The 12,736-nt window shown below is 46.7% G+C and overlaps 1 protein-coding gene across 1 annotated transcript in view; it reads left to right on the top strand.

Moving 5' to 3' along the window:
* LOC309560694 (oocyte zinc finger protein XlCOF7.1-like) overlaps positions 1–12,736 on the top strand; it is a 40,968-nt gene that overhangs the window by 15,743 nt on the left and 12,489 nt on the right. Inside the window, exon 3 of the mRNA XM_082264318.1 lies at positions 1,782–1,841. Coding sequence (XP_082120444.1) covers positions 1,782–1,841 — 60 coding nt within the window. The remainder of the gene's footprint in view (positions 1–1,781; positions 1,842–12,736) is intronic.

The following is a 12,736-nucleotide window of genomic DNA, read 5'->3' as shown; positions in this document are numbered from 1 at the left end:
TCAGATCTCTGATCATGTAACCCGGAAGCAACGTCACAATGGCGCCGATTTAAAAAACTGTCAGTATTTAAAAATGCTTATTTCTGCGTTTTTAAAAATTTGAAGTGCAGTAGAGGGTTTTGGGGTCCATAAAGAGTACCTGTCACTGTCTATTACTGTCACAAGGGATGTTAACATTCCTTGTAACAGCAATAAAAGTGATCAGATTTTTAAAGTGTTAAAAAAAAAAATAGGGAATTTATTTTTTTTCTTTTGCGCCCCTGTCCCATTGAGCTCACGCACGACAGAAAACACATATGTAAGTCGCGCCCGCAAATGAAAAATGTGTTCAAATCACACATGTAAGGTATCGCTGCGATCATCAGAGCGAGAGCAATAGTTATAGAAAAAGACCTCCTCTGTAACTATAAGCTGGTAACGGTTAAAAGTTTTTAAAGTGTCGCCTATGGAGACTTTTAAGTTAGTTTTTTGCTATTCCATGAGATCACGCACTTTTAAACCGTAACAAGTTAGGTATCTTTTTACTCGGCGTGACATCTTTCACAATATACAAAAAAATTGGGCTAACTTTACTGTTTATTTATTTTTTTCAAATTCAGTGAAATGTATTTTTTCCCAAAAAATTGCGTTTGAAAGACCACTGCGCAAATACTGCGTGACAAAAAATATTGCAACGACCGCCATTTTATTCTCCAGAGTCTTTGCTAAAAATATATATATATTGGGGGTTCTAAGTAATATTATAGCTAACAAATACTTATTTTAACTTGTAAACATGTGTCAGAAATAGGCTTGGTTCTTAAGTGGGTAAAGTAACTGGAAAAGTTATTTTTATTAATTTCAAATCTGCAGCTTTCAATAAAATAATACCTGGTGTTCCTGCCATGAAGGCCCTTATTCATTCTGTTATTTTAAATCTCTCTTAATTGTTCTACTGCTTTGTAACCCTGTTAAGCACTCTCCTATTCGATACTAGAAACAGACTTGCCGGTGCACATCACACAGGCATGGAACAATGTTGTCACCTTCGAGAGCAGCACTGTGAGAAATGCCATGCAGCCGTCACTGGAGTGAATGTATGTAGACGGAAAGTGGCTGCAAGGAGCCTTTAGGAAATTTTATTTTTTTTAAAAATTGCAATGAATTGATACACAGTGCTTTAGCAAACCAAATAGCCTCCAGTTAGGATTTACACTGTATGCCTATCAGTCAACTTTTTACACTATTCCCACAGACCGTAGTATATGTAAAAAGCAGCATTAGGGTACTTGCACACAGTACTGATGTTTGAAAATCAGTATTCCTGGACAAAATTTCAGGCATTTACTTATGTACGCCTAAACGCATGTAAAATCTAACGCCTTCAAATCCTCACTTTATGCATGTATACTGACCGACAACTGTGGATTCTTCATTTTCTTTTTACTCAACTATGGGCTGTGCACGTTTTACTTGTCTGTGTATAGGGGCACATTGAAAACAATGGGCTGCATTTAGAGTAGAAAAACAAAAGTTTGTATGCCTGAAAACGCAAATTGTTGGCAGTAGTGTGAAAGATAACCTAGTATTCCTATACAGTTTTTCCCTGTATTACTAGGAGATGTTGAGAATTATGCAACATTTTGCAGTGTGCTGCCAAAAATACTATGTGCACCTTTTTTAACTGAATGAGCTGCCTTAACGCAGTGCATGTAAACTCATGACATACCGTGTATTATTGCAATGCACATTTAGATACAGAGGGCTTTCTCTGCAGTAATTATTATTTTTTTGTCCTACAGGAATATGTGGTTGTAAAGAAGAATTCACCGCACAACAGCACACATTTACTTACTGGAGATGTAAGTTTTGTTGCAGGATGTGAGATTTACTGGATGGTTTCTGACAAATAAGCATCTGACCACAGTATATGTGGCATTCCTTTTAAGATTTTATTGCACATTGATTAGCTTACAAAAATGTTTTCTCTATCATTCATTGACGGACGCAGTTCTCTCTGATTCATATCAGTAGGGTAATACTGCCCCCTACAGGAGTAGGACACTAGGCAGAAAAAAGTTCTGGCTACGCCTATGGGCAGTCCCGGAGGGTACACCCTCTCTCTTCCTGCATAGAATGCCAGTTTTAATCTGCCTAGTCAGGAGTAAGGACCTAGTTTCTTGTTGGGATCTTTGGTCCTGGCATAGAAGTAATTTTTTTATGTAGATTTTTTTAGCTAGTCTTTTTTTCTCCGGATCGTTTTTCCTGTGAGATCTTCTAGCAATTATGCCGGGCTGGGCGCAGATTGGACCCCCATATCCAGTGGTCACCCCAGTCTGGCCATCAAGTGCAGGCCGTAGCTCCGCGCTGGGTCGGGCGCGACATGGTCCCGCTGGACGGGGACTGGCCCCGCGAGTTAAACGTCTCACCAGGACGCGCACGACAGGGTCTAGGCTGATGTCGAAGCGTTCGATATTTGGCCTACAGCCCCCCTACTCTGGTGGCGTGGGGTCCTGTCATGAGATGGCACCCGCCTGTGTTCCCTGTATGGTGAGTAAACGTTTTCCCCCTTCCCTGGCGGATTTTGGGGTGGACGCGGTCCCTCTCTCTGGGATGGTTGGACCCTCACACTCCTGTTGTGACCCCCCTCCTCTCCACCACCCCCCCCTTACCCCCCCTCCCTCGTGGGGGACTGTTTGGGCCTGTCAAAAATTGTGGTTGTTGGGGTTGGTGCGGACCTAGGATAAAATACCTGTGTCTGTGTATACACCTAAGTGTATTCAGTAAGTATTGTATTCACCGTCTAAACCAAAATAGCATACATGGGAAAAGTGTTCTGCATAGGTCGCAGAAAAAAGTTGGTTATATGGAGGGTGAATGATGCACAAGGTAACACATAAATTATGTGATAATAGGTCAATTTATTATGATAATTTTGTGTGAAATGCACACTGTGCAGTACAAGTCATGATGTTTCAACGATAAACAGAAAACAAGACGGACAACATGTAACAAAAATTCAAAAACCGGCCAGTACAAAAAATGACTTATCAGGGTGAAAAATAGGGGATGTGGGAAGTTCACATGGAGTGTCTCAATCTTGAGCTTGTTCCTCTCACATAATTGTGTATGGCCTGATAAGTTCCTTGTGGAAGCTCGGGTGCGACGGGTGGAGCGATATCACTCAATGTATGGCGCAGAGGGGCTGATCCGGTAAGACGGGGGTTAATTGGAGAGGAGTTTGATCCGGATGGAGGATATGCTGGAGGGATAGTTAATCCTTTTGCATATTCCTCTGCATTGCCTACCAGGGCTGGGCTGTATAGCGGTTGGGTGTCCTGGAATGTGGGGAATGCCTAGAGGATGTATGCATGCATTGCAGCGACAGTGAGCAGCCAAGTGGCTGGTGTGTATGCAATTGCACTGGTATGGTGCCAGGGTTTCTGGGGGACTTTGTAAGGTACAATGGTCTTGCTGACAGTGTAGCTTATACTCAGTGTATGTAACTGTAAGTTCTGGCTGTGTCTTCGCCCCGCAAAAAGTACCTGTCCTGTCGGATGTCCTGTGCTTGTCTGCTTCCTGAGCTGCTGCTGTCTGCCGCTCTCCTTCCCTTTCTTACGGTCGGTGTCCTCCTGACTCGGCTGTCTCAGTCTGTGAGAACAGTGCGCTCCTTTCCCTCGCATCCGCCATCCACTACAGGAGTGTAGTGTGTGTACAGCCGGGCTGATGACGTCAACTAGTTTCGCTGGGCGTGGCGTAGCTTCGTCTGGACGTTCATGAGGTCGGCAGCTGGTACCTTATAAGTAGTCTTCACAGCTGCACGAACACAAGTAATCAAGTGGGTGGGGAAGTTTCTGCAGTGGTTTTTTTCCAATAAATGCTTGGGGCATGTCTGGATGATTCAGCAGGTAGGGGTAAAAGCATTCTTTGCATTTAAAAAGGACATTAGATGGATTCCTCATGTAGCAGCAACAAGATGATACAGGAGACATCCTTAAAGTGGTAGGGGGTCATTATCATGGAAAATAAGAGAGGTGCTGAGAAACATGTGGGTCAGCATAGGATGATAAAAAGAAAGGATGTGAAAATACAACATGAAAACCATCACAGTAAGACAACAAGGGGGACGCGGCCCTCAGACACATAGGTACTGCACCTAATCTATAAAGGGGGTACTATATGTGTGTAAGAGGCATCGACCACTGTAAAGAGACGTCTATAGAGGTCATCAAGACCGCTTGATAAATTTGGCTCATACAGAGATATAGGTTGGTGGTCGTGTCATGATGTGTGGGGGCCTAGGTTAGTTGCGTGTGTGTGGTCCAATCAAATCGATTGTAGCTAACCATGGAGTCAACTCTGGAGGGGGCCGAACAAATGGCAAATAATGTTTGGGCCTACCTGAGGCTGGGGCCTAGTGTGCAGGCCGCATGGGGGGCCGGGGGAGTGCGCTGTCCGCGGCGCTCAACCGATTCTGCAGGGGGGCCCTTGGTGGGGTTTTCTGCTGTGGATGGGCGTTTGGGGGGTCCCCCTGTGGGCCCTGATTACCATGATTCGTGGGGGCCGCCATTTTGTTGTAGCCTCTGTCTGCTTCTATGGGAGCGGCCATCTTGGTACACCAGTTTTCGGCCATTTTGCGGTAGATTTTTTGCTGTGGAGGACGGTGGGAGTGCCTGGAGGACAGTGTGTCATGAGGGTGGTCTCTCCCTCTCTGTGGGGGGTCTGTTAGCACGTGCCTGACCTCCGGGGGGCGCTGTAGCGCTGTGGGGCCGCTTAAAAAAAAAAATAATAATTAGATTTTTGTCATTTTTTTTAAAAAGTTGCTGGCGGGTTCTTTAGGTTCAGTATGGAGCTCCCAGATCTCCACTCTCCGTCAATGCCTTTTCGGCAGTTCGGGTAGCATTTGGGCCCGGTGAAGGTGGTAGGTGCGCTGAGACATTTCTCCGCCTACCCCTGCCTCATCTGATGTCTCGGAGTCTGAGTCTGGCTCAGCCGCCGCAGACGTGGGGCCTCCCTGCCAGGTCTGTTACCTCGCACCCTGTCTCCTTGGATGATGAAGATCACATTTCTACCTCCCCTGCCATGACAGGCACTGGTGGATGCACTGGCTGTTTCGATGCGTGACACCCTGCAATTTGGGGGTCACAGCGGCGGCTGCGCCTGGGACGCAGCTGGCTCACATGCCATCTGAAGCTGCTCTTTTTGCTGGCTGCTCATGTAGGAGGGGACCATCCTGGGACGTTCCCCTGGGGTGTCTAAGCGGCCGTTAGATGTTGCCCTTTTGAGGAGTCTCTGGTACAGAGGACTGTTCCGCCTTTGGTGGATGTACGGTCTCTAGCTGACTGGGACTACCGTTGTTCCAGTGGAGGAATCCCCGTCCTGTAAGGACTTGGGGGATAGGATGGCGCGGGCTGTGGCCTGCGATCTGTACTCCCTGGCGTAGTCTGCACTGGGAACAGTGTTTATGCTTTCCCTTGCCACGCAGACTCTGCCTGATGGGCGGAGATCCACCGCCGTGACTTGGTGTGGGGCATGTCCCTCTTTCCCTGGGTGAGCTGTTGGACCAGCTGGCGCAGGGGCTGCAATTTGTTTGCGATGCCGCACTGGTTGAGGCTCCCTTGTATGGGTTACCTTGTTGTTTTCGACTGTGGTTATCCAGCGTCTACTTGCCCGTAGTGTTGGTCTTCGGATCAAACTTCTACGACGGTCTTAATGGATCTCCCTGTTCAGGGGGATCACCTGTTTGGCGCTTCCCTGGATGACATTATATAAGGGTCTCACGGGGAATAGTGTTTTCTTCCACAGGCTAACAAGGGTAAGGGCCTTTGTCGCTGTCGGGGTTCTTCCCTTTCGGCACACAAACAGTTTCTTCGTCCCTCGGGGACGGTCAATGTTGCAAAGGCCTTCCAGATTTCCACGTGGGGTTCCAAACGACCCTGGTCTGGAGAACATGAGATTGTTTTTTTTCCAGACCTGCGGACTAGGCCTACTCGGCCTGAAGGTGCCTCCTCACCCATCTAGGGGGTGGGGGGGAGGTCCTTGCCAGTCGAGGACCAGCGGCTGGCCCAGATCCCAGGCTGCTGGGTTCAGGTGGTCATGCGGTCCAGTTGCAAGATCGAGTCCCGATCCGTTTATTTCCAGTAAGGTTTTTTCCTTTCCAATGTATGGCTGTCCCCGGATCACTTACTGGCGCTCTGTAGGGCAGTTCAGGCTCTGGTTCAACAAGCTTGACTAACTGGTCCTTTGATGGTTCTGTGCAAATTAGAAATTGGTTGGTATCGGTTAGCAGGGCAGGGGGTTCCCTGCATCAGGGCGATTCCTGGCCTCCATAAACATCAAGCTGTCTACCCTCACATCCTGTTATGTTTGGGACACCTACGGGTTCTCTTTTTTTTTGCCGTGGGGAAGGATCTCTATCTGTTTGTGAGGTTGCCCTTGGGTCTCGCTTATACTACTAGGGTCTTCACAAAGGTGTGGCTCCGGTCCTGGCGCTGTTGCGGCAGCAGGGCGTATCAGCCCGGGGTTCCTGGCCGATCTGCTTCTCCGCGTGGAGTCTCCTACGGTGCTGACAAACCGATTTGGAAGTCACCACAAGAACTCTGGAGGAGTTCAAGTAGGTTCTAAACGTTCAGAAGTCATCCATGGTCCTTTCCATGAGACTGGACTATCTGGGCCTGACTTTGGACTCTCTCTCAGTCAGGGTGTTTTCTCCCTCCGGGGAAAAGACTTTTGGCACTTCAGACTGCGGTTCATGTCCTGCACATGGTCGTCCCTTCAGACCTGTATGCGAGTTCTGGGACTGTTGGTGCCGTCTTTCGAGACGGATTCTTTCTCTCAATCCCTCTTGGGGATCCCCCAGAAGGCGATCCTTCTTCAATGGGACTAGAATCCAAACTCTCTGGACTTTCGGATCCGGCTGAGCTGGCTGACCAGGGAATCTTGAGCTGGAATCCTCCCTCCCTTTTTTTCCTTAACACTTATCACCGCGGATGCAAGCCTGTCTGGGTGGGAAGGAGTCCTCGGCAGGTTCTCTGCTTCGGGAGTATGGTCCCTGGAGGATCCAGGTTACAGATCAATGTCCTGGGGCTGAGAGCGATCTGGCTTTACCTGGTTCACTGGATCGGGCACGTGCAGCTTCCCGGTGCACGTTCAATCGACTACGCCACGACCGTGGCTTATGTCATTCACCAAGGGGGCACCAAGGGTGTCCTTGCAGCCTTGGATGTGTCAATTCTTCGTTGGGCAGTGCGCCTTGTTCCAGCTCTTCCGCTGTTCCCTTTTCAAGTGTGGAAACCTTGGTGGGCGGATTGCCTCAGTCGACAGGCCTTGAATGCAGGGGAATGGTCCCTTCATCCGGAGGTGTTTCTGCAGTTGTGCCTTCGTTGGGGGCACTCCAGACGTGGACCTGTTGGCGTCGCATCTACAGGATAGTGCTGCGGTTTTTGGCCCGCTCCCAGGACCTTCTGGCGGGTGCAATGGTGGCACCATGGGTTCTGTCATGGGCAAGAACATTCGCTAGGTTCAACTTGAACGATGCCGTGGAGTTTTGCATGGTCAACTGCGCATGGCTGCCACCGGCATGGTCGTGTGTGTGTGCTCACGGATGGGCCAAGGTCAGTCTCAGCTGCGGTCTGCCTTTCCTCCTCCCAAGTTGCTGCCAAGAATTTTTTGCAGGATCGAGGCAGAAGGGATTCCGGTCTTTCTCATAGCTCAGGACAGGCCTCGCAAAGCTTGGTACGCCGGCCTGGTCTGGCTGGCCGCAGACGCTCCTTGGAGAATTCCCCTCAGGGAGGAGTTATTGTCTCCAGGGCCCATCACCCGTCCGACTTTGCGGTTGCTGACTTTGCCGACTTGGCTGTTGAATGCCAGGTGCTGAAGGACAGGGGTTTGGCTGTTTCAGTGATTCCCACCCTGCTTGAAGCGTAGGAAGCGACTTCTAGGGTGATTTTTGTTCATCATACGAGACAATCGTATATTGCGTGGGCTCCCCCTCGCTCTTACTCGGTGGCCCGGATCTTGGCTTCATTCAATGGGGAGTTGATCACAAGTTGGCCTTGAGTATTGTCAAGGGTCGCGTTTCGGTTTTGGCAAATTTCTTCCTAAGGCTGTTGGCCGCCTGTGCGCTGGTGCGTGACTTCTTCCAGGGGATGCGACACTTGGTGCTTCCGGTGCGACCTCCGTCACCCACTGGGGACCTTGATTTGGTGCAGTCGGTTTTTTTAGACCCTTTGTTTGCAAGTATTCAAGGGTATCCCCTGCCTACCTTATTACAGAAGGTGGCCTTCTTGGTTGCTGTCACTCTGCGTGCAGGTGTCGGCACTGGCGACATTGTCCTGTCGTTCTCCCTATATGTTGATCATGGGGCCAAGTGGTACTTCGTCCGGATCCTTCCTTCCCTCCGAAGGTGGTTTCTGGTGTTAACTTGCATGGGGACATTGTATTCCCATCTTGTGTCCTGAGCCCTCACATCCTAAGGGTGGACCCTCATTGGTGGATGTCCGGACACATGCTCAGTTGAGGAAGATGGCGGCCATTTTCTTGGTTAGAAACGGAACCACGCTAGTGAACTGACCGTACATACACGCTGCTGCCACTCTGCTACAATGTGAGTCTCTGTCTTTTATCTTAATAAATATATGTTTGATATACCACACCGTGAGAGGCATCTTTTGCTTTTTTCTGAGAGATTACTAAAGCAGTCCAGTGGCTTGGGATGGAAGACAGGACGTGGAAAAGTTTGGTGTTTTAGATCGATGCTTCACAGATTTATATCATCTGCTGTATATGGCCCCTCTGATCTGTTGATCTGGTAAGGGTATTTTGGATACCTCTGTTGGTGAGGGATCTATTGCACCTCTAACACTCCCAGGATTGTCGGTGTGGCTTCACATTGTCAAGTGGATAATAACAATTTATATGGACTTTATTTGTTTATTTTAATGAGAAGCGCTACATCCCTTAATTTACATGCATTTAGATTATTTCAGAATCGTTTTTGTGTAGCTGCTTTTTCAACTATTTACTAAGATCTACTTGTGGTGCATAGCGCAGCTATTCTTATATCATAAAAAGGACTGAGAAACAAACTAAAAGCCTAGATCTCAATCACCCAGCGCTCTGCACTCCAATAAAATGGCGTACACTGTCTCAAAATAAGATAAATTTGACTATAAAAGCTGCCGCCTGAATGTACACAATTAAAACCAAGATGCATATCAATTGAACACAATCTAATCAATACAGGGAGTGCAGAATTATTAGGCACTTTTTTTTTTTGACCACATCATCCTCTTTATGCATGTTGTCTTACTCCAAGCTGTATAGGCTCGAAAGCCTACTACCAATTAAGCATATTAGGTGATGTGCATCTCTGTAATGAGAAGGGGTGTGGTCTAATGACATCAACACCTTATATCAGGTGTGCATAATTATTAGGCAACTTCCTTTCCTTGGGCAAAATGGGTCAAAAGAAGGACTTGACATGCTCAGAAAAGTCAAAAATAGTGAGATATCTTGCAGAGGGATGCAGCACTCTTAAAATTGCAAAGCTTCTGAAGCGTGATCATCGAACAATCAAGCATTTCATTCAAAATAGTCAACAGGGTCGCAAGAAGCGTGTGGAAAAACCAAGGCGCAAAAAAACAGCCCATGAACTGAGAAAAGTCAAGCGTGCAGCTGCTAAGATGCCACTTGCCACCAGTTTGGCCATATTTCAGAGCTGCAACATCACTGGAGTGCCCAAAAGCACAAGGTGTGCAATACTCAGAGACATGGCCAAGGTAAGAAAGGCTGAAAGACGACCACCACTGAACAAGACACACAAGCTGAAACGTCAAGACTGGGCCAAGAAATATCTCAAGACTGATTTTTCAAAGGTTTTATGGACTGATGAAATGAGAGTGAGTCTTGATGGGCCAGATGGATGGGCCCGTGGCTGGATTGGTAAAGGGCAGAGAGCTCCAGTCCAACTCAGACGCCAGCAAGGTGGAGATGGAGAACTGGTTTGGGCTGGTATCATCACAGATGAGCTTGTGGGGCCTTTTCGGGTTGAGGATGGAGTCAAGCTCAACTCCCAGTCCTACTGCCAGTTTCTGGAAGACACCTTCTTCAAGCAGTGGTACAGGAAGAAGTCTGCATCCTTCAAGAAAAACATGATTTTCATGCCGGACAATGCTCCATCACACGCGTCCAAGTACTCCACAGCGTGGCTGGCAAGAAAGGGTATAAAAGAAGAAAAGCTAATGACATGGCCTCCTTGTTCACCTGATCTGAACCCCATTGAGAACCTGTGGTCCATCATCAAATGTGAGATTTACAAGGAGGGAAAACAGTACACCTCTCTGAACAGTGTCTGGGAGGCTGTGGTTGCTGCTGCACGCAATGATGATGGTGAACAGATCAAAACACTGACAGAATCCATGGATGGCAGGCTTTTGAGTGTCCTTGCAAAGAAAGGTGGCTATATTGGTCACTGATTTGTTTTTGTTTTGTTTTTGAATGTCAGAAATGTATATGTTGAGATGTTATTTTGGTTTCACTGGTAAAAATAAATAATTGAAATTGGCTAACTGTATATTTGATTTTTGTTAAGTTGCCTAATAATTATGCACAGTAATAGTCACCTGCACACACAGATATCCCCCTAAAATAGCTAAAAACAAACTAAAACTACTTCCAAAAATAGTCAGCTTTGATATTAATGAGTTTTTTGGGTTCATTGAGAACATGGTTGTTGTTCAATAATAAAATTAATCCTCAAAAATACTCATTTGCCTAATAATTCTGCACTCCCTGTATACATAAGCAGCGCTATGACCATAGTTAAAACTAAGTCTGAATACATATCTCTAAAATACATGAAATAAATAGAGATAAAAAGAATAAAGTCCAATAATGTAAACTCTTAAGGGGTCCCAGTGAGGAATGTATCGCCAGTGTGGAACAGGAAGCTGATACTGTATCCCTTCACCTCACCACGTGTGAATCTCCCCAAGGGAAACACACTTACCAGATCCCACTACAACATGAGCCTGTAAAGATAATTTCCAATCTCGTCCGGACCATCCAAAGTACACAGAGTCCTCCAGCCCTGTTCACAGCTGTAACAATCTCTCAATCGTTGTGCATGGGAGGGAGTAAAGAAAGGCACATAGAGCAGTACTTACACTTCAAACACAATCAAATACACTGGCGATACATTCCTCACTGGGACCCCTTAAGAGTTTACATTTGATGGACTTTTCCACTATTGGACTTTATTCTTTTTATCTCTATTTATTTAATGTATTTTAGAGATATTTATTCAGACTTAGTTTTAACTATGGTCATAGCGCTGCTTATGTATATTGATTAGATTGTATTCTTATATCATCCTAAGGAATGTGCATTGCTTACTCTGTTTAGAGTGCGGGCACTCCAGGTGTACTTGGCGACTACTGAGTCTTTTCGTGAGTCAGGCTCGCTCTCTGTACTTAGGGTTGGCCCGTGAACGGGACTGCCTACGTCTGCTGCGTCTATTTCCGGATGGATCGGACAGACGGTGGTGCAGGTTTATTCAATTAGGTCCTGCCTTTCCCTGTTTTGGTGCGTTCTACTCGGGCGCCTAGTGCTTCCTGGGCTTTTCACCTTGTGTGCTCCAGTTTGCAAGTCGGCTACCTGGTAGTCTGTTCACACCTTTACCATGTTTTATAAGGTGGATGTGCTGGCATCTGCGGATGCCTCTTTTCGGCCGCAAGGTTTTTTGCTGGCTGCTGTTTGGAGGGCTTTTGGCCTTCCTTGAGGGTGTTTACTGTTGTTTTCAGGTGGACTGTTGTTTTCAGGTGGACCACCTTTTGTGCTGATGAGTCCTATGTTGCCTGGTTGGCTATGTTTGGCCTTGGGGACTTGTTCTTTTTTGCTGTTCCCACCCCTCATTTTATGGCACTGCTTTGGGACGTCCCTACTGATATGAATCGGAGAGAACTGCATCCGTCAATGAACGATAGAGAAAACTGGATTTTTGACTTACTGTAAAATCCTTTTCTCTTAAGTTCATTGACGGACGCAGTACCCTCCCCTCTATTTTGAGTTGGGTTGGTGTTACGTTTCTGACGCTGCTTTGATACAAAACTGGCATCCTATGCAGGAACAGAGAGGATGTACCCTCCAGGACTGCCCATAGGCGTAGCCAGAACTTTTTTATGCCTAGTGTCCTACTTCTGTAGGGGGCATTATTACCCTACTGATATGAATCAGAGAGAACTGCGTCCGTCAATGAACTTAGGAGAAAAGGATTTTACGGTAAGTCAAAAATCCAGTTATTCTACCTGGAGAAGAGACGCCTGAGAGGCGACATGATAGCGATTTACAAATACCTCAATGGTGATCTCAGCATAGAAAAAAAATGATTCAGTCACCAGGAATGTAAGAGGACACGAGGCCATACAATGCGATTAGAGGAGAAGCGATTTAACCTAAGGTTACGCAGGTGGATTTTTACAGTAAGGGCTATAAGATTGTGGAACTCTCTACCACAAATGGTGGTAACTGCGGGGAGTATGGCTATTTTTAAAAGACTCTTGGATGTAGATCTCAAAGATCAAAACATCTAGGGGTATGGAAAATGAAAACGTCCACACACACCTACACAGGTAGAACTGGATGGACTATTGACTTTATTCAACCTCAACTACTATGTAACTATGTAACAAGAAAAAAAAAAAACTAAGACCATTAAAATAATGCCAGATTACTAACAACAGTTGAGTCTGTGTTCTGG

Source organism: Pelophylax lessonae, assembly GCF_965119305.1.
Source record: "Pelophylax lessonae genome assembly, chromosome: 7".
Lineage (NCBI taxonomy): Eukaryota > Metazoa > Chordata > Amphibia > Anura > Ranidae > Pelophylax > Pelophylax lessonae.
Note: the sequence above shows the minus strand (reverse complement) of the source record. Positions and strands in the feature narration are given on the sequence as shown.